The 22821-nt window shown below is 36.1% G+C and overlaps 1 protein-coding gene across 1 annotated transcript in view; it reads right to left on the bottom strand.

The window, feature by feature from the left end:
- Positions 1 to 17908, bottom strand: part of LOC114646129 (DNA-directed RNA polymerase III subunit RPC7-like) — a 32809-nt gene extending 14901 nt beyond the window's left edge. The window contains exons 1-5 of the mRNA XM_028794135.2: positions 17795 to 17908; positions 12115 to 12252; positions 10512 to 10641; positions 5078 to 5146; positions 4164 to 4220 (exon numbers count right to left, since the gene is read on the bottom strand). Of these exons, the coding sequence (XP_028649968.1) occupies positions 4164 to 4220; positions 5078 to 5146; positions 10512 to 10641; positions 12115 to 12234 (376 nt within the window). The 5' untranslated portion in view covers positions 12235 to 12252; positions 17795 to 17908. The remainder of the gene's footprint in view (positions 1 to 4163; positions 4221 to 5077; positions 5147 to 10511; positions 10642 to 12114; positions 12253 to 17794) is intronic.
- Between the last annotated feature and the right edge of the window lie 4913 nt (positions 17909 to 22821).

Here is a 22821-nt window from a genome sequence, read left to right on the forward strand (position 1 = left end):
TTTATTAGAAGTTAAGTAACTGGTGAGTTGGGAGGTTACAACACACTCCAGAACTTGACAGAAAAGGAAAGTGAGAGAAAATTGTTAAGATTGGCAGCATCAAGATCAGACTTTTTTTAACATTGGGGTTACAGAAGTGATTTTAAAAATGGCTGGCACAAAGTCAGTGTCAATGGATGTATTTATTATTGTTGTAACAGTCGAGATTATGGCACATGGAAGTGTGGTGGGTATGGGGCCCAGTACACAGGCAGTCAGCTTCATCTTACAAAGCAGGTCATTAACAAATACAGATGTAACTGGTAAACATTTAGTAAAGGAGCTGGATGGAATGGGAAGACTGGGAAAGATATAAATGGATGATAGATTTGTTACTTGAATTATTTAAAGCTTAAATTTTATTATGGAAAAAGTGGAGGAATTTTTCATAGTCTTCATTAGAGGTTATTGGGCTAGATGCAGGTTGAAGTAGTTTATTAACATTAGGATCCCTGAAGCCTACAAATGTTTGTAATGCTGGGCCACCTTAAATTCAGCCTCATCACCTCATCAGCATCTTTGTTTTGTAAATGTGTCAATCAGCACTGGGAGCAGGCAGCTTGCACACTCATCCCCCACCGAAGCAGCTGAAGTCCATCACAAAATTCTCAGAGCTGAAGTCACTTTATCTGGGAGTTAGGTGTCTGGGGTAGTTAGGTGAGTTAGGTGTATAGGGTAAATAATAAATCGTTATTTGGAATACATATATTTCATGTGTGTTCTGTGTCTAAAACGAGTAGTGAGTTGCTGTTATTATTACTATTATATAATAAAAACAAATTTGATTTGAGTCTGTAACAACTGGCGTAAATCTATGGTACTTGTAGGATCAGATTTTGTTATTAGTTTAAGAGACAGACACTCAAAAGACAATGGATAGTCAATTGGGATTCTTTTAACGTTTAACTAGCAATTACTGCGATCCCTCCAACTTGAGATACGAGTCTCTGAAATGTAAAGATATGTTAATAGTGTTACCTCCATGAGAAACGTAAATTTGTTCATTTTTTGCCAGGTTTCTGTTATGCATGTCACATCAAGGTTGGAGTCTGTAATGAATTCTGATAGCACCAATGCTTTGCCATTAAGGCATCTTGGGTTAAACAATGCAATATTAGCTGATGAGGGTTCGTTGTGCACACATGCATTTATTAGAGTTTTTTTTTAGCATATTGAGAATTTGGCACACTGACACTCTTATTTCTAAAGCCACAACTAGGACAGCATATTCCTGAGCAAATTCTGCTGGAAAATTTTTCATTTGCAGCCCAATGGTGATGATGACCTGACACCCAATGTAAATATTTTGGGCGTAGCACAATGCCAGACTTTTAGGACATTCCAATCTGACCACCTGCTCTGAACAAACTTTAATATGGAGACGTTTGTCACAAGAATATTTCAGCACAGTATAGAGCAAGATGCTTGCATGGGCCCTTATATTTAAAAATATTTATAGTTTAAAAAAGCTGCTTTTCTGAGTTTTAAGGAATTACACAAGAATTATGCATTTGTGCAGCAGTTACAATGCAGGAATCAACGATTTGATTAGAATGAAAACCTGCAGCCACTGCAGCCCTTCAGGACTGAGTTAAAACCAATGCACAAAATCAGTGTGCTTTTTATGTTGTTGCTTTGATTGATATTCTTTGTAAATGTCTATTAATGGTATGATGAATTTAATATGCTCTATTAAATAAATTTTGACCAATTGTCATCTACAAGATAGTTAAAACAGGATGATTGTGACAATGCATTTAAGTAAGTACTTCTCAAAGTGACTTATAAGACAATTTAGTATTAGAAACACTGCGGGAACAGGCCCACTAACATGATGTAACTGGCAATTCACTGCAAAGTTACTTTTTTTAAATGCAACAAAATATGTGAGACAGAAATGCGAAGAAAGCATTTAGTTGTGGATGTGTGGACAAATCAGGCATTAGTTTGTAAATCATTAAACATCTGTATGTCCTGCCCGATCTATGTGCTTCAAAGATGTTGCTTTACTCAGTTTCAAGTTTATTTAGGTATTGACTCACAGAAACTTTAAAAAAATAATAAATTGCAGATGTCACTGGTAATTAATGATATTGGATTAGAACATGAATGGCCTTTTGTGTGCAATTATCTCAGCATTTTTGACATACTCATTGACAACATTCTCATCAATATCTGATATAGAATCTTTATTGTATTCCAATCTACAGATTCAAAATGACCAATTAATTTTCTCCCAATCTCTATAATGTAGCATGGATCTTCTTTTGTCATCAGGTTGTTTAGTCTCTACTTGTGAAAAGGAAGAAGGCAAACTTGGAGATGCCTTGACTGCTCATGGTGAATGTGGTGTAATGAGTGTTTATTTGTGGCATAACAATGACCCAGAGTATGAGCCCCCCTGTTGGAGCAGATGACCTGTTGTTGCTACCGGGGTATGTATACTTTGTATTTTTTAAAATATAGTAAAAAACTTTTTTAAAGTCCTTAAACACAACAATAAAATTCATCTGGGTGTATTTTGTTGTAATCCATGCACAGATTGTTTCATACATCACTGGTGTTAACGTGTGGTAGGATACAGACAACTCCCCTGCATAATAAAATGGATGTCACTTGATCATTAGATACTTTAGATCAGGTGACAGTGTTTTTGAGACAGTTTTAGCACCACACATTGTTCACCATAAAACATTAGAATCTGTTCTAGTTACTGTTGCATGTTGCCAGCTGGAGTTAGTGGGATATTGCTCAACTCATCTGTCTCTGCACTTGATAATTTTTGGAATAGTGGTAAATTGCAGGGCGGCACGGTGGTGCAGTAGTAGTGCTGCTGCCTCGCAGTTAGGAGACCTGGGTTCGCTTCCCGGGTCCTCCCTGGGTGGAGTTTGCATGTTCTCCCCGTGTCTGTGTGGGTTTCCTCTGGGTACTCCAGTTTCCTCCCACAGTCCAAAGGCATGCAGGTTAGGTGCATTGGCGATCCTAAATTGTCCCTAGTGTGTGCTTGGTGTGTGGGTGTGTGCGCCCTGTGGTGGGCTGGCGCCTGTCCAGGGTTTGTTTCCTGCCTTGTGCCCTGTGTTGGCTGGGATTGGCTCCAGCAGACCCCCGTGACCCTGTAGTTAGGATGTTTCGCGTTGGATAATGGATGGATGGTAAATTGCAGATCCACATTTCAAGCTACAAGACTCAATGACAGTCTATATGTAATAAAGTGATTTAAATACTTATGAAAATAGCATGTTTATGGAATTAAGAAACCTTGGAAGTTTGTTTTAAAGGCAGTGATTTTGAAAGAAGCAGGTAACAGACATGTGTAAAGGTAAAAACTTGTTAATCTTTTATAACAAAAATAAAAGCTATCCTATACTTTTATGTTTTTTAAATATCTTTCTTTGTTGGAGTATTTACTGCTACTCTGAATTGTGGACTGCAGATGTTCTTACAAATCAAATCAGATTGTGTAGTTGCCTTTCTTATCCTTAATGTAGAGAGAAGTTTTTTATATGCTTCAGAAGGTACTAGGTATTTAAGCCTGACTACAATTACTTGAATTGCAAGAATCAATATTGAATGGGTTTTATATTTGGCTTTAGCTGTAGCCAGAAGTACTTCTATAATTTTAGGCGCTTTTCATTTCAGACTTTAAGCTTATTCCTACTTTTTAATCCATTTTAAACATATTTCCAATTTTTAATCCATTTTTGTTTTTGATCAAAAAATAGGTCTAACTCCATAGACTGAATACAATTTAACACAGTTATATGCATTTGGGGAAATTAATGAAGTTGTATGTTTGCACAACCTAATAAAAATAAACTTAAAGTTTCTACTCCAGAGCATTGCTTCATTCCGTCAGACAATTATTATATCAGATCAGCAAAAGCAACACTACATGGCTTGGTCATTGACTGGACCATATTTGGTAATAACTGTTTTAGGGCACCCATCTTAAAGCACCTGTCTTTTAGAATGAGAGAGAGATTTTGTGTAAATTTTTCAAAAGGCAGGGAGATTTAGGCTTCAATGAGCTTTGTGATGTAGATTGACATGTTTATGCATTCAGACACCCTTTTGTTTATAAATGTTTCTACTTCTGTTTTTGTTATTCAGTACTCAATACTTACTTTCTTTTTGTGGTTTTCTTACTCTGATTTTAAGCTCACGAGGAAGCCTTCGCCAGTCTGAAAAAAAGAACAGAGGTTAGTTAGTCATTAACTTTACACTTCAAATCTCAAACTCATTACAGAGTAAATTTTAACATGCTCAAAAGTACTGTCCTGAAAAGAGATTAGAAAAGAAGTTAAATACATTTTGCAACTTAAGTTTACCTATCTGAAAAACTTGCTATAATGGCAGAATTGTAGGACATCAGTTACAATATGCACCAAACTACAATAGTCCACAGCTGTAATAAAATCAGTGAACATATCTAATTTATATAAAACAAAATAACCACTTCCCATTAACATATACAGTAAAATCCTAAATCATTTGTGATCTCTCAGCCCATTTCAAGCAGGGTCTGGAGCTTTTTGCTTTTCCACCATTTTTGTGAAACATGTTACTTTTATACCTACATTGCTGTTTCATAAAACCAGATCACACACACCAATTTTATTTTATAAAACTCTAAAACTCCTTTCTATAGTAAACATCATTCAAAGATAACTGCATATAAATTTAATTTGTGACTTTAAGATATCTGCTGATAAATAACTCATTTGGTATTTGATCATGTGAGATTTCAATAAAAATACAGATTGTAGGTGTATTTTCTAATTCGACAACAAATTAAAACATTTAAAGAACATAAATACTTTTGCAAGTCACTAATTATTTAACAGTTTTCAAAAAAAGACATTTATTACACTTACATATTCATCTAGAAATTCCATGAGAGCTTTTATCTACAAAATATGAAAAATAGCTTCTATAAGTTTCTAGAAATAATATCTAGATACTAAATAAAATCACAAGCTGAAAAAATATCTATTTTTTTTAAATAAAATAATTCAATATTAATTTTAATAAAGTGTACCAGGGTTCCATTCGATTGTGTTGTCTGCTGGCTCTGAGCTCTGGTACTTGTCTGAATAACGTTCCACATCTGAAAAATAAAGATGGAATTAATTTTTATTTATGTTACTTGTTATAATATTTAGTTGCATATACAGTATAGCTGTAATATATTTATATATATAGTCATGTACAGGTAAAAATACAACAACTAATTACATTAGACTTTTATTACATTTGAATTATTTTATGCCTTGATCACTATTATGTAATTTACAATACATATTGAAAGGTCTAAACATACACAAGCAATCATTTTCTTGTCCATGTGGAGGGGTTAAATATTGACTTATTTTCCAAAAAGCTTTACAGTAGATGAATGCTGGCATCAAATAAGATTATAAAAATAGATAAACCAAAATGGTAAATTAAAACACATATTTATTTTTAAAAAGCAACCATATTTATGTATTATGCTAGAAACAGGTTTCCATAGCAGCCCCACACACCAAAATATTCAATTAGAAGGCGAAACAAATTGCACCCTCACTAACAAAAATACTAAAGAGAGGCATATAAAAAAGTGAAAAAACAAAGTAGAAATAAAAAATGAAATAATTACAGTAAGTGCTGTCTCTCAGTACCTGACAAAATGTGTCTTGAACCAAAGTGTTGTTTGTGGGATGGCTTGTCCACTTGCCCCCCACTATAGTGCATCACTCATCCCTTTTCACCTCCAGTCTCTCTGCGTGTGTCTGTTTACTTATTGTCTATCCATATCCAGTTTTTTCTTAGTGTTCATCCCTCTCTCCTCCCAACCTTCCCCACATGCAGATATAATTTTGATCCCTAAATGATCTAATATTTATTCCATTTTATAAATGACTTCATTAAAACCAAATGCTGTGTTATGTATCAACTGTTAATATCAAACTACTCCTAAGAATATTTTATTTTCTAAAATGATTCTAGCTTATTCCCAGTCTGTTTTCCCTGGGATTTAGAAATATGTGAATTATTTTACATTTTACTTTATTTTCTGTAACAGGCAAACAACTTTGTATTGTTCCATTTTCTTTCACCTCTCCAACTAATTTTCAATCCATGAAGAAGCCAACACTTTTTTCTGTCTATATAATTTAAAATGAGAAACCGAAAAAAATAATCAGAATATGACACAGCTGTTAACCAGACTGACAGTTAGAACTCATTTACATTGAGAATTATGCTTCCTTGAAATTTCTTCCTAGGATGGTCAGTATGACACTCTTCTATGTCTTGACAATACTGTATACTGGCATTACTTTGATCATGTGAGATTTGATCATGTGTTACTGAATTTCCCCTGGGGATTAATAAAGTATCTATCTATCTATCTATCTATCTATCTATCTATCTATCTATCTATCTATCTATCTATCTATCTATCTATCTATCTTTTTTTTAATTTTATTTATTAATTTTATTGTAATCATTCCATACAAATAGATCAATTTATAACAAAAAAAAAATTGAAGACAAATCAAACCCCACCCCTGAGAAGGAGAGCTTAGCCAAAGGAGAATTGCTTAGGGCTTTTTAATAAGGCAACAATAAACAAAAAAAAGGAAGAAATATATATAGGTAAATAAAAAAATGGAGAAGGGAATTAAATGCGGTAATAGTTATTTCTCTTATTCTAAAATAATATTGATTAGATCCTGCCAGGTTTTAAAAAAATTCTGTACAGATCCTCTAACTGAGAATTAGATTTTTTCCAATTTCAAATAATATAAAACATCGGTTTCCCACTGACTTATAAGAGGAGAATTAGGATTCTTCCAATTTAACAAAATAAGTCTGCGTGCCAAAAGTGTAGTGAATGCAATCACCGTTTGCTTGTCCTTCTCCACTTCAAGTCCGTCTGGAAGAACGCCGAACACAGCTGTTAATGGGTTAGGAGGGATTTTGACCCCCAGGCTGTCTGAATGGCACTTAAAAATTTTGGTCCAAAATGATGTTAGTTTGGTGCAGGCCCAAAACATGTGACCCAGTGAGGCAGGAGCTTGGTTGCAGCGTTCGCAGGTTGGATCTTGCCCTGGAAACATTTTGGACAGTTTTAAGTGAGATAGATGAGCTCGATATATAATTTTTAGTTGAATAATTCTATGCTTTGCGCATATGGAGCTCGAGTGAATTCTCTGCTTTGCTACCTTCCACTCCTTTTCTGATATATTGATTAAGAGATCTTCTTCCCAATGTCCTCTTGGGTCTTTGAAAGGTAGGGAGTCTAATAAGATTTTATATAATGCGGAAATGGTGTTTAATTCCTCAAAATTGAGCAGCATTTTTTCCAGCATGGTGGAGGGTACGAGATGAAGAAAATCAGGCAGTTTCTGTTTAACAAAATTTCTAATTTGAAGATAGTGAAAGAAATGTGTAGCTGGGAGGTTGAATTTGGAACGTAATTGTTCAAAAGATGCAAATATGTTGTCTATATAAAGATCTCTGAGCATTTTAATCCCAAAACTTTTCCAGGTATTAAAAACTGGATATGTTTGCGAGGGTTGAAAGAGGTGGTTCTCTTGCAGAGGTGCCACAGATAAAAGATTTTCCATCTTAAAATGCTTTCTAAGTTGGTTCCATATTCTGAGTGATCTATCTATCTATCTATCTATCTATCTATCTATCTATCTATCTATCTATCTATCTATCTATCTATCTATCTATCTATCTATCTATCTATCTATCTATCTATCTATCTATCTATCTATCTATCTTCTGAACTCACTTGTTTGAGAGTGAAATGATGGTGAGTGTAAACAGGGAAACAATGCATATTGTCATGCACATATGTAGACACAGTCTTTAAGAACTCCTGTTTTATTTTTCACTAGACCAGTAGAAAAGATTTACAGCAAACCATGATGTCACTTCTGATCCTCAGCGTCCAGCTCTGCCCCTTCCTGTTTAGCCACTATATGAGTCAACGTCCCATTGGCAGCTAGAATAACGTTGACCCTGATTCTAAAAGGGACAAAACTATGTGTCTTATGGGCATAGAAGTCAGTATTTTGAGAACTACAGTACTTCACCTTGTTTTTCCCCATTTACTTTTGTTTCTTTCTCAATTAAACAGGACTTCCACCTTGGTATCCCAATACACTGACACTCTCTGATCTTTTGTTTTACAATATCTAAGTGTTTTTTGTGGTAAGAAGTTAAGCAAAATGACACTTTTTATTGGCTAACTAGAAAGATAACTATGCAAGCTTTTGAGGCAACTCAGGCCCCTTCTTCAGGCAAGATGTAAACTGTTTACATGTTTAAATTTAAATGTTTACATCTTGCCTGAACAGCAACAACAACATTTATTTATATAGCACATTTTCGTACAAATAATGTAGCTCAAAGTGCTTTACATGATGAAGAAAGAGAAAAAAAAGACAAAATAAGAATTAAAATAAGAGAACATTAATTAACATAGAATAAAAGTAAGGTCCAATGGCCAGGGAGGACAAAAAAAACAAAAAAAACTCCAGACGGCTGGTGAAAAAATAAAATCTGCAGGGGTTCCAGGCCATGAGACCGCCCAGCCCCCTCTAGGCATTTTACCTAACATAAATGACCTCAATCAGTCCTCATTGCATTCAGGGTTCTCATGGAAGGACTTGATGATGACAGTCAAGAAGAAGGAGCCTGAGTTGCCTCGAAAGCTAGCATGTTGTAATCTTTCTAGTTAGCTAATAAAAGGTGTCATTTTGCTTAACTTCTCACCACATCCATAATGGCTAACACAGTACAACACCCTAGTACTAGTGTTTTTTTAAACATGCTCAAGTACTGTGCAAAGCAAGAAGCACTATATCCCTCTGACATGCTCTTAAACCTTTTTGTAATTAAAAAGGGAACATTACATTAATTTAGGTAATTGTACCCAATGCCACTGAGGTAACCCTGGCTCATACTAAATTGTAATGGAAAAATATGGTTAAACAAAATGGAGGGATGGATGGATTGATAGTGCAGCACTGTTTTACAAATTTCCGGTTGTCTGGCTTAAGCAGGGGCTCTGATGCTAGCACCTTCTTTAGGGCAAGACTGGTCTCCTCAGATGCTTATAAATGAAAATGTGACTGCTGTCACATACTGGTTGGTGAATAGGAAATGGGGTGGGGGGTGAGTGCTTAAAAAATCTTTTTTTGTAATTCAATACGAAACTGTTCTGTAACCAAGACTCAAACTCCTTTTCTGTGTCTTGTATCGGTCTGTTCCTTATTAGGCTCATATTAATGCACTGATGTTCTCAAACCTACCACTGACACACAGAACAAAATTAACCAACCTAAACAGAAGCAACAGTTGGGCTCTCCTGACTGTACAGTTCCAGTGGGTTTATTAATTTAGACAAATTAGGTGGGTAGTCTTGATAAACTTGTTGGGCTGAATGGCCTATTCTCAAAGTGTAATTTTTTGTATGTCAAAAAAATTGCAATACAAAATAATGACCATATTAAACAGCAACAATTTGCAATGCCTTCTCCTGCTAGAACCTCCAGATGCAAAGGGAAGCTCACTAGAGACAACTTGCCTCCCATTATAAAGGAACTGAAAGCACAGTATCTAAGGAATGACTCAGACTGACAGTAGTGACCCAGGAAATGTACCTCAAGAACAGAAGAAAATTTGAGAGGAACTTCCATTTACATTTCACTCAAATGAATGGGCCTATAAGAGGACGCATAAGAAGAAGTGCAGCTGATCGTAAGCAGACATATAGAAGTCAAAAAGTCTACTCAAGAAGCTGGACAGAGTACCTTGTATAGAATTGCAGCAGTCATCATAGTGAACTTTGAATTTTAAGCAACATCTTAAAAAATAAAAATACCCTACATGACAGGAGTAAACATAACCCTGTTATGCTATAGTCTGTTTAGTGAAGTGTGCCTTGGAAGATAAAAGTAAAACATTGTTCCTTTATATGCAAAGATCATGGTTTTAATAACTATGCATTCATGTAATTTTGTTTAGTGTTTGATATGAGATTGAACGTATCTGATATTTTGCATTTATTAAATGTATTAAATTATTAAGTTACTTGGAGTACAGAAAGTCAGAAACATGGAAAGCTATACTAGAAGCAGCAGGCATGTAGTGGTTAAATAGTTTTATTAAATAATAACACTACCTATGAGATAAGAGTAGTCTCTTATGTATGCTCAGATTACCACAACACACTTGCTCATCCCAGAAATTAACCAGTCTGTTCAATGCATGCATATCCTTCAAAATCTAAAATGTTCTCTGATGGTAAAAACAAGAGTGCATTAAATAAAACAACAATAGGGTTATGGCTTTCTGCAGACTCTACAGACTCTAAATAAGACACAAGGTCTAGATCCGAAAGCAATACAGCACTGTACTTAGAAAAGCATTTTTTGGAATCAGTATCAGTTTCCAGTAAATTTTCAATGTACCTTTCTTTGGTGCAGCAGGCTTAACAAAGTAAGGGAGGCTTTTCATGGCACCTCGAAGCTCCTGTTTTAAAGCCAACATATATTCTGCCTCTTCTCCAGACTGTAAAGGAACAGGTTTGTTTTCCATTGGCTATTTAAAGAAATAAAAATGTCATTACTTTTAAATGAAATTTGATGACATTTTTACTGTACATTAAATAAGTAACACTTTACGTAAATAATATAAGATGAAATTTCCAATCTTGACACAACAGAGTTAAATCAATACCAAAAATGTTTTTTTTCTGAATGTACAACAAAATCAAAAATCACATGCCCAGAAAAGCAGACATTCAAGATGGAAAAACATTCTTTCATTAAGGAAGAAGAATAAAGAAAGAATGTTGATTGATTTGTTTTCTTTTCAGATATGAATTTTAAAACATGTATTTTTCTGTTTAAAAATTGGAAATGGTAAATGTCCTAAGGGAATTAAATATACTGCTCAAAAAATTAAAGGAACACTTTTCAATCAGAGTATAGCATCAAGTCAATGAAACTTCTGGGATATTGATCTGGTCAGTTAAGTAGCAGAGGGGGTTGTTAATCAGTTTCAGCTGTTTTGGTGTTAATGAAATTAACAACAGGTGCAGTACAGGGGCAACAATGAGACAACTCCCAAAACAGGAATGGCTTAACAGGCGGAGGCCACTAACATTTTTCCTTGCTCATCTTTTCTGACTGTTTTTTCACTAGTTTTGCATTTGGCTATGGTCAGTGTCACTACTGGTATCATGAGACGATACCTGAACCCTACAGAGGTTGCACAGGTAATCCAACCTCTCCAGGATGACACATCAATACGTGCCATTGCCAGAAGGATTGCTGTGTCTTCCAGCACAGTCTCAAGGGCATGGAGGAGATTCCAGGAGACAGGCAGTTACTCTTGGAGAGCTGGGCAGGGACATAGAACGTCCTTAACCCATCAGCGGGACTGGTATCTGCTCCTTTGGGCAAGGAGGAACAGGATGAGCATTGCCAGAGCCCTACAAAATGACCTCCAGCAAGCCACTGGTGTGAATGTCTCTGAGCATTGCCAGAGCCCTACAAAATGACCTCCAGCAAGCCACTGGTGTGAATGTCTCTGATCAGACAATCAGAAACAGACTTCATGTGGGTGGCCTGAGGGCCCGATGTTCTCTAGTGGGCCCTGTGCTCACTAACTTCCCTTTTCCCCATGAAATTCTCTACAAGGGACCTCATGATCTTTCATAATTCCAGCTGCACCACCAACATTCCATATTAACTAATCTAAAGGCCATGATTTCTCCAAGGTACTCATATAACAGAATCAAACATTTTACCATCTGAGAAGAAGGGCAGCACAGTGTGTTAAATTATAAACAGGCCCTGCATAACTTTTTGTTGAGGTGTGTATGATTGGACTTGTGTGTTGGACTGGCACCCTGTGGTAGATGGTGACAAGATAGTTAAAATCCCTGCAATACTGAAGTGGATTTGAAAAGGTTATAGACTATGTGCAAAACATGACTTGAAATATTTTAATAAACTGATTCTCAAGATCTTCATCTGAATGTAAAATTCCAGAATTAAAGAAACTTACTGGAAAAAGTGGAGTGGGCTGAAACGTGCCTGGAGGTAAGACTTCACCTTTTCCAATTCCTACAGCCTCAATGTTAAAGGTCAATTGACCTCTGCCTCTTCCTCTTCCTCTTCCAGCCATTGCTTCAGAAGATAGTCACTATTGCAGATAATGAATTGAATCAAATGAAAAAATAGTGTTATTAGTAGCTTTGTGAGAACTCTCTTTCTAAATTTTCACCCTTTGAAAAAGTGATGTTGCCCAACACATAAATTACTGAAGTTCTGTTTTTAAGTGCAGAAATTATGTAGCTGTTTCTTCCTGATGGAATCTTTCTTGGGTGTTCCAAAATTCAACATGTTTAATCTCATGTAAATAGTTCCATCTACTGTACACAACATCACACAACAGCATAATCATACTATTATTTATATATACTAGTATTTGTACTATAGGAAGAAATTCCAACACATATCTATGTATATTTATATCATAACTTTTTTAGCTTCTAAAGGTGTACAGTGGTTTGCCAAAATATCTAATTTACACAAGTCAAAATCTTAGTTTAAACAACACAGACACTGTTTGCTTTTTTATATTTCCTAGCAAAGTTACTTAATTTTTTTTTTTAAATTTCTCAATTTTCAGTTATGTTCTAGATTAATGGATTAAGACTGAATGAAATGATTAATCCCTTAATATAGTTCCTGTCTTAGAAACGCTATTGTAACCCCCTTTAAATAAGGACATAAATTATGGAAACAACATCCTTTAAGTTGGAGTACCTGCTTAAGGATGAACACAGGAGCAAGGTGAAACTACAATATAGTGCAACTTTTTTGCCATGGACCAACACTGTCATTTGTGCAAATTAATATCTCAAAAATGTACTACAGTGACACATCAAATGGGAATATAATATCACATAATGTTGGTCTTCTCAAAGCTAAATCAAAATTAAACCATTGCACGAGCAAATGTAGGCTACACAGTACATAGATTAATTTATTTTACAAGGATCCATTTCCTGTGTCCTCACACACATTCTATTCTTTACCTACCCATTGTAGATGATAGTGAAATTTAAGCAATGAATACAAGCAGCATGTCTGCAGAACAGCACAATACTAGCCCTCCTTCATAAATCTTTTTCTGCACCTACAGTATGCATACATAATACACACTTTTGTGAAACCGTAAGTGCACCCCATGGAAATTGTTAATATTTTCAATATATTTGAACAGGCAAACATTACATCTTCCGTGCCTACAGATAAAAGTGATATACTTGAACAAATGACACATAAAACTGACATGGAGTATTCTCATAATCTAAATTAACAAAATGCAAATTGTTCATGTGTAAAACATGTACCCCCTTAATAATAATAATAATAATACATTTTACTTATATAGCACCTTTCCCATGCTCAAAGCGCTTATTGGCACTTCAAATCCATAAAATTAGAACCAGTTATTCTAGATTAGGTGCTAATGATTAGAACCTCCTTAGACAGTATGCAGATGGAACTTGTCTTATTTATACTTCAGATATTTAGGGACTGGTGATCTCTTTGCTATTGACTTGTGTGGTGTTATCATGCCAAGATCAAAAGAGTGCTCAAAGGCATTCAGAAAGAATGTTGTGGATGAGTCTGGCAAGGATTTTAAAAGATAACTAATTATTTTAAATCAATTAGTTCCACTGTAAGAAAAATCATCTACATGTGTCAAAGATTTCAAACAACTGCTAATTTGTCCAGGACTGGCTGGCCCAGCAAATCTAGCCCAAGAGCTGCCCGTTTGATACTAAAGGAAGTCCCCCAGAGTTCCAAAATGTCATTGCAGGATCTGCAGGTAACTCTTACAAAGTTCGGTATCAAGATGCATGCATCTGCAATGAGATAGTGATTGCACAAATTAGACCTGCCTACGAGGTATGCCAAGACAAAAATCTTTCTTGTCCAAAAAAAACATTATCTACACTTTGCAATTGAACATACAGGCAAAGACCAGGCCTTCTGGACAATACACTCTGGACAGATAAATTAAAGATAAAGTTGTTTGGCCACAGTAATAGACTTGTTGGGGTACACTGAAGACAGCTTCTCAGGAGGAGAACCTCATACCATCTGTGAAGCATTATGGTGGAAATACTGTGCTTTGTGGTTCGCTTTGCTGCCTCTGGAATGGGGCAGTTGGCAGTCACTGAGTCAAATATGAATTCTGCATCATATTAAGGTGTGCTTGAGGTGAACGTGAGGCCTCTGTCTAAAAGATGAACCTGAAATGGATTGTTCAGCACAATAATGATTCAAACTAGCAAAATCAACAAGAAATGGCTCAAAAGAAGACATGGAGATTTATGGACTGGCCTAGTCAAAGCCCTAATTTGAATCGTGATAAAGTGGTATGGTTTGGGATTTTAGACACACAAGAAAACTTACAAACACCTTGCAACTGAAGGAATATTGCATGGAGGAGTGGTCAAAAATTTCATTGAGCCAGTGTCAGAGAGTGATGGGCAGTTAAGCAAAATGCATACAAGATGTCTACAAGAAGTAATTTCTACTAAAGGGGGCAATACCACCCACCATTCTAGAGAAGGCAGTCATTATACAGTTAAATGAGCACCTCAATAAACATGCTATTCTTGATAAATTTCAGTCAGGTTTTAGAACAAATCACAGCACAGAAACTGCACTCGTTAAAGTAGTAAATGACTTGCGGGTAAATGCAGACAGAGGCCATTTATCTGTTCTCATCCTCTTAGATCTGAGTGCCGCATTTGACACCATTGATCATAATATTCTTAAGAATCGCCTTAGTCAATGGGTGGGCCTCTCTGGCAGTGTCTTAAATTGGTTTGAATCCTACCTGGCAGGGAGAAAATTCTTTGTTAGTTGTGGTAATTATAACTCAAAGACACATGATATTCTATATGGTGTTCCACAAGGCTCTATCCTGGGTCCACTGCTCTTCTCAATCTACATGCTTCCATTAGGTCAGATTATCTCAGGGCACAACGTGAGCTACCACAGCTATGCTGATGACACACAGCTGTATTTATCAATAGCACCTGATGACCCCAAATCTCTTGATTCGCTAACACAATGTCTAACTTGTATCTCAGAATGGATGAATAGTAACTTTCTCAAATTAAATAAAGAAAAAACCGAAATCTTAGTGATTGGCAATAATGGATACAATGAGGCTATTAGAAATAAACTGGATGCATTAGGATTAAAAGTCAAATCAGAGGTAAAAAGCTTAGGGGTAACCGTTGATTGTAATCTGAATTTTAAATCGCATATTAATCAGATCACTAGGACAGCATTTTTTCACCTAAGAAACATAGCAAAAGTTAGACCTCTTATATCATCGAAAGATGCAGAGAAATTAGTTCATGCGTTTGTTTTCAGTCGGCTAGATTACTGTAACGCACTCCTCTCAGGACTACCCAAAAAAGACATCAATCGTTTGCAACTAGTGCAGAATGCAGCTGCTAGAATCCTTACCAGGAAAAGAAAATCCGAACACATTTCTCCAGTTTTGATGTCACTACACTGGTTACCTATATCATTCAGAATTGACTTTAAAATTCTGCTTATGGTTTATAAAGCTTTAAATAATCTCGTCCCGTCTTATATATCGGAATGTCTGACACCTTATATTCCAAATCGTAACCTCAGATCCTCAACTGAGTGTCTCCTTAGAATTCCAAGAGCAAAACTTAAAAGAAGTGGTGAGGCGGCCTTCTGCTGTTATGCACCTAAAATCTGGAATAGCCTGCCAGTAGGAATTCGCCAGGCTAATACAGTGGAGCACTTTAAAAAACTACTGAAAACACATTATTTTAACATGGCCTTCTCATAACTTCACTGTAATTTAATCCTGATACTCTGTATATCTAATTCATTATAATAACTATTCATTCAAAATCTGTACTAACCCCTACTCTCTCTTCTGTTTCCTTTTCCGGTGTCCTGTTGGTGGTGGCGTGCGCCACCACCATCTACCCAAAGCACCATGATGTTCCAACAATGATGGATGGATTAAAAGCCAGAAGTCTGTATGACCATCAGCATCAAGTGACTCCGTGAAAAACCCGAACTACCAAGAGGACTATTTCATTTATGTTAGGTAGAATGCCCAAAGGGGACTGGGCGGTCTCGTGGCCTGGAACCCCTACAGATTTTATTTTTTTCTCCAGCCTTCTGGAGTTTTTTTTTGTTTTTTCTGTCCACCCTGGCCATCGGACCTTACTCCTTTCTATGTTAATTAATGTTGTCTTATTTTAATTTCTTATTTTGTCTTTTATTTTTCTTCTCTTCATTATGTAAAGCACTTTGAGCTACTTTTTGTATGAAAATGTGCTATATAAATAAATGTTGTTGTTGTTGTTGTTGTGAAGCCACGTGTATTACTTGCTGCTATTTCCTCAGTAGACTATTGTATCTATTGCATCTGGTGTAAAATTTTGACAAATCAATATGCGGACAACAATTTTGGATGATCTGCTGTGGCAACCCCGAACTGGAGCAGCCGAAAGAAGAAGAAGAAGAAATTTTGTTTTTGAATCAATGATTGGCACTGTATGCATGCAAATCTACTTACTCTGCCTACTCAAATTTTTTTAAAAAGTCAGCTGTTTGCATGAGTGTTCTTACTTTTTAACATGACTATATATATATTTAAACAAAGCGTTTATGATGTACAGAAATACATCCATCCATCCATTTTCCAACCTGCTGAATCCGATCACTGGGTCACGGGGAGAAATACACTGAATTGAAATAATTTTTAAATTTACCCACAGACTCTGTTGAAGGATTAATAAAACGATTTAATTAAAAAAAACAACTTCTGATTAAACAGTTCCTACATAGTTTAACCATTTAACATATTCACAATAATAATTCAGCAGATATTACTGCACTAATACAAATGGCTGATTGGCTGATTGTAGAAATAAATAAAAGTCTGACTGACTGTTAAATGATTTCCATTAAAATAAGCAATTAAACTCTAATTTGGAAAGAAAACAAAAAGCAAATGCAATATTTGTCAGTATTTTAATGCTCTCCACTAAAAAAAAATTATACTTAAAAAGCACTAAGTGTTCCAAGAGAAGCCAACTCCTGAACAAGGTTCTCGCTCACATTTTAATAGTTTGTCATTTGCATTTATCATTGCATCACCGGGACCGCACCATTGCAACGTTTTTTTTTTTTCCCAGCAAGTTACAGTATTGTAAACTGGTAACATTATAGGCAATGAAAGCAAAACTACCCCGCTAAATATTCCGATTTTGCATTAAATTTTACTAGAATAAGACGGCACAACAAAACACATAAATGATAATAGTTTCAGGCAAAAGAAATTGACATAACCGATCAGTGAAAGTGGGATTAAATATGCAACGGCCATTAAAACATTCAGTTAACAGTCACACGATAATTGGTATTGAAATTAGCAGTTTAAAACAGCATCGCGCGAACTTTTCACAACTCATAAATCAATACAAAGAAGTATCGCCCAGAATCAAAACAACTGAAGGTGAAAAGCTATCCTAAAATATCAAAATGTTTTCAAAACATTTTTTAATGGATACAATACACAATTAAATAAATGAATGTGCATCGGCCACGTGGTTTTGATTAATTCCACCAAATAATGAATTAACAAGAAGCTGCATTACCTGATTACTACTCCACCTGAAACAAACGACTTACGTTCCTGTATTATAAATAAGTCCGTGCTGAAACAGCAGAAGTTCTCTCTTCTGTTCCGTGCCTGTTCCCGTACAAGACTCTGCTTTACGTGCAAGAAAAGTGCACGAGTTATCTTTAATCCTCCTAATCTGAATGCACTGTCTCTTTACTATTGATCAAGTTTGATGTAATCAAGTTTGATTAAGCAATCAAAGCAATAACACGAGTAGAGAAGAAGTGTTATTTGCTGCCACACTTTCTTAATACACTTCAAAGGTAAATGTTGATATGGAGAATAACTAAAACACAAAGAAATGTAAAAAACGAGAAATCAAAACGCAAACATAGCAAACTAAATTATTATTTGTAAGGATGACCCAATTATTGTTGTTGTTCCTGATAATTGCTTTGCTTAGCAATATTTGCTGCGCTTTGTCGTACTATGCACGGTATTGTCGCTGTCTACACAAACAGCCTATATTTACAATAAATATAATATATTTATTAATCTTTCATACCAGATTATTTTAGCTAAAACCCTAATCCACCAGAATCATCATAGCGCTGGGAAGAGTAATTGTAGCGGTTTAGCATGCATTTAATAGCACTTTTTTGGATAGGAAAATACAAAAAGAGGATATAATTCATTTAACATTTTAAAATTTGATCTTGGAATTTTTGAGTTTTCGCTGTCGACTTTTCGAACTTTGTTATTAACAATTGTAAATTTTATACGAGTAGTTAAGTTTTACATCGAGCACAGCCCAAAGTTTGCAAGATGAACAGGCGCTTCAACCAATCGTTTAAAAGAGATAACGCGGCGACGGGGTCCCTGGGCGGTTCAGCTGCCCTCCTCTCATATCGGAGGCTGCTGCAAAGTGCGCACTGTAACAGGAATTACATTTTACTTCTTATACTGTACAAGTTAGTAGCTGATATCGGCATTTTATCGTTTGATATCAATATTTTCACATTTAATAGTATATTTAACTTTGATATCGAGACTTTGAATTTTACCGTTAACATGAGATGTTTAGCACAATCTTTGCACTTGGCATGATAGACATGAGCTTCACATGCGGGAAGAATTTGAATTATTTGGTTTTGGAACTTGATGTCAGACTTTATAGAAATTGGTATCCAGCTTTAGAAAAGTTTTTCAGATGTGATAAATGATGTTCCATTGTGAACTCTACTAGTGGCTGAACGACCATTCATAAACGCCTTCATAAATCCCATTATTTCCTTATATAATGACATATTGAATATTTTGCCATTTGAGTATTTTTCAGTATTTAATAAGTGTTACTTTCCTTTTCTAATACTAATTTACCTGATTAATAGCATTAAATACATTTATATTGTAGTGAAGTTGAAGCAGGGAACTAATACTACTAAGACTTGAAACCGGACTTAATTTTAAATAGTTGTTTAATATGTTTTTTCTGCATAAAGAATATGATATTTCGGGTTGTTGCTTATTGATGTATATTCGGATTTCGCGCCCTGCCTTTCTGTTATTTGTATAGATGCATTAATGAAATAACTGCAGTAAACCCAAAACGTGAGCTCAAATCGTGGAAATTGGGAATGGTGTTCCTTCAGAGGTGGTAAGCGCTACTATCTGCTTCATTCCATCCATCCATTATCCAACCCGCTATATCCTAACTACAGGGTCACGGGGGTCTGCTGGAGCCAATCCCAGCCAACACAGGACGCAAGGCAGGAAACAAACCCTGGGCAGGGCGCCAGCCCACTGCAATGGTGTTCCGGTTGATCCAAATTATGTTAAAGCTCTACCGTTTTTTGTATTTAGGAAATATTTTAAGGGTAACAGTCAGTCATTATCTAACCTGCTTAGTTCTGAATCATAGGGGGTGCTGGAGACTATCCCAGCCAGCACAGGGCACAAAGCAGAAACAAACCCTGGACAGAGTGCCAGTCCATTAAAGGGCGAACAGGGACATACACCAAGACCAATACAATATCGTCAATTCACTTAACCTGCATGTGTCTGGACTTTGGGAGGCAACTGGAGCACCAGGAGGAAAGCCACACAAGATACAGGAGAATACATGCAAACTCCATGAAGGGAGGAACTGGGACATGAACCCTGGTCTCCTTACTGAGAAGCAGCAGCACAACCACTGTGCCATCCTTAAGGGTAACAATGTAATCAATTATGTTAGGGAAATCAGGATATCCCATTAAAACAGAGCAGACAAAAAACACAACCACCAAACATATTCATTTTATGTACAGAAATAGCATATGGTTTATGATATAATATTAAATTATACTTACTACATAAAACATAAGTGGATTACCTTGGCAAAATCTCACCCACCTCAGGGGTTTTATTACTCTTCAAAGAGTCAAAGACCTGAAGCACTTCTGACTCTCCTGTTTTAAATCTGTAAACATGGAGTTTGTTTTTCCTCCTGAGAAATTCTGCTTATCTCTCCTTTTATAAATATGGTGATGAGGCATTTATGGTGCCTATAAAGAATTGACCTTTTGGAAGTTTTCTCAATTTATTATTATACTGAAAATGAATCACAGTGGATTTTTTTTTTTTTTTACATTTTTTACATTGGTAATCAGAATTGTCTCTTTAATGACAGGGTAAATACAGATCTGGGGCCTCATGTATAACGCCGTGCGTAGAACTCACACTATAACATGGCGTAAGCACAAAAGCGGGAATGTGCGTACGCACAGAAAAATCCAGATGCAGGAATCTGTACGCACGCAAACTTTCACGTTCTTCCACTACATAAATCCCGATCAGCGTGAAAAGTAACGTACGTGCACGCGCCTTCTGTCCCGCCACAAATCCTCCCAGAATTACGCCTCTTCGAATATGCAAATCAATATAAATAGCCTTCTGTGAAAAGACAATGGGAAAAGCACAGGGGAAAATATAAGAATTTCAGCGAATACCAAGTGGAGGCAAAGGAAAAACGTACTATTTGTTGGTTTAAACAGTGGTATAATCAACAAAAGAATGTTGATCGAGTGACAGAGTGTCGGAGAAACTCGTAAGATCCAAGTTCACAAAGTCGCACAGTGCCCGAAATAAAAGAGAAATCACATATCAAAGTCGCCGTGAAAAGGCGAGTTGTAGCCCACCGTCTGAGTGTCATATGAAAGCTTATTAGGGTACAGACAAAACAAATAGGCACACAGTGGGAAAAAAGCACGAAATGTCAACTTTAATCTCGAAATTTCCACTTTAATCACGTAGTTTATTTTGCCATTAAAGTAGAACATCATAAACTTCATCTTAAAATCGTTTATTTTACTAGTTTCTCAAGTAGCACGTTAAATGCTTTGTTCTGTATTTGATCTTCTATGTGCTCTATGTGTGTGAATCACTACGTGCTTCCGTTCTTTGTCTTTCTCCGACAGGACACAGAATCCATTACATTCGTGATATTACAGCTCTCTGAATAATTAAAATACTGAGATGTATACGTGATATCATTTTCATGATGATAGGAATGAAAGCATGTTATTAAACATGGGAACACAGTGGCGCAGTGATTGTTCATATCTCACGCAAGAGTCTTGCTGCGCCATGTGCAGCCTTCGATTAAATAATTTATTACAGAAGTACTGTCTCTTTCAAACGTACTAACCTCCAATTCCTGTCCTAACTTTTCTTTCTCCAAATGCCCAATCACCACACAATCAGCTCTGTAATAGACGTTAAGCCATTTGTAAGCTTAGTACGGCGATTCTTCAAAACTTTTAAGGAACATTGAAATATCTTCGTAGTACATGATTAATTATTCTATCTGTCTATCTTTCCAGTATCGCGTCAGCGCAAGAATACAACGCAATGCAGGAACAATCCCTGAACTAGCTAGCGCTGCGGCACCGTGTCCTCACATGTTTAATTATTAACAATACAGATTATTTAAATGAAGTTAAAGTTTTAGCTGTATAATATAATCAACATATTTTGCTGCATTTCATCTTAAAAATGATATCATCATATCCCGATCAGCACGCTTCATAAAGTGGCGCAGGTTGTGCAAGTTTACAGTGAGGTAATTGTACTTATAAGTTCAAACAGTTCTACAAGGAGCACTTGATGGACTGATTGAGTGCGTTTATAGTTCTTGGGGTGAAACTTTTTCTAAACCGCGAAATCCGTACAGGGAAGTCTCTGAAGCGTTTTGCCTTGGCTCAGGCAGCGTCTGCTTCATGCTGTGTACCGAAAATTCTCTTTCCTATCAGCTGCTGCTGTGAGTCCCCACTCAGATACAGTGATATAAATACTCCGAGTGGTGCAGTGAGAGTAATATGGAAAAAGATGATCTGCAACACCTAACAACACCTAATGGGAGCAGCTGAAAGAAGAAGAAGATGCAGTGAGAGTTACAACGCTAAAGCAGTTATGGTATTTGGAATACTATGGCTATTTCCTGGACCATTATATTGCTGCAGGTTAATTACAATCAGATGCATTACACTAATAAACAATATGCAGTTAGTTTCAGTGTATTTATAAAGCCGCATCAGGAATTTGGATCTAAGAAAGAAAGGTGATCACACAGGAACAGTAGCACTGCTTTGACGCTGGGTGCCGCCAGTCTGCAAAACCGAGTGGAGAAATTGCGTACGCCAAGGTATGAGTTACCGTGGAAATGTGCGTGGCTTTACGCCAAGTTTAGGTTTTATACATCGCGATTTGAGCGTGGAAAGGTTGGTACGCAACATTTCTGTGCGTACGCACCGTTTATACATGAGGCCCCTGGTCACTCACAATCGCCATGCTGACAAACCTTGAGCAATTTTTGCAAAGGAAAATAGAGAAAAATTGTAGAGTCCAAATGTGTAAAGTTGATAGAGAGGGCATGGCTACCAAAGGTGCATCTACTAAATACTGATTTGAATACTTGTTATCAGTGATTTTGTGTGTTATATTTTTAACTAATTTAGGGAACTTTTTAAAGGTCTGTTTTTAATTTGACATTAGAAAGTCTTTTCCGTTGATCAGTTTTCA

The sequence above is a fragment of the Erpetoichthys calabaricus genome, chromosome 2, assembly GCF_900747795.2.
Source record: "Erpetoichthys calabaricus chromosome 2, fErpCal1.3, whole genome shotgun sequence".
NCBI classification, from domain to species: Eukaryota; Metazoa; Chordata; class Cladistia; order Polypteriformes; family Polypteridae; genus Erpetoichthys; species Erpetoichthys calabaricus.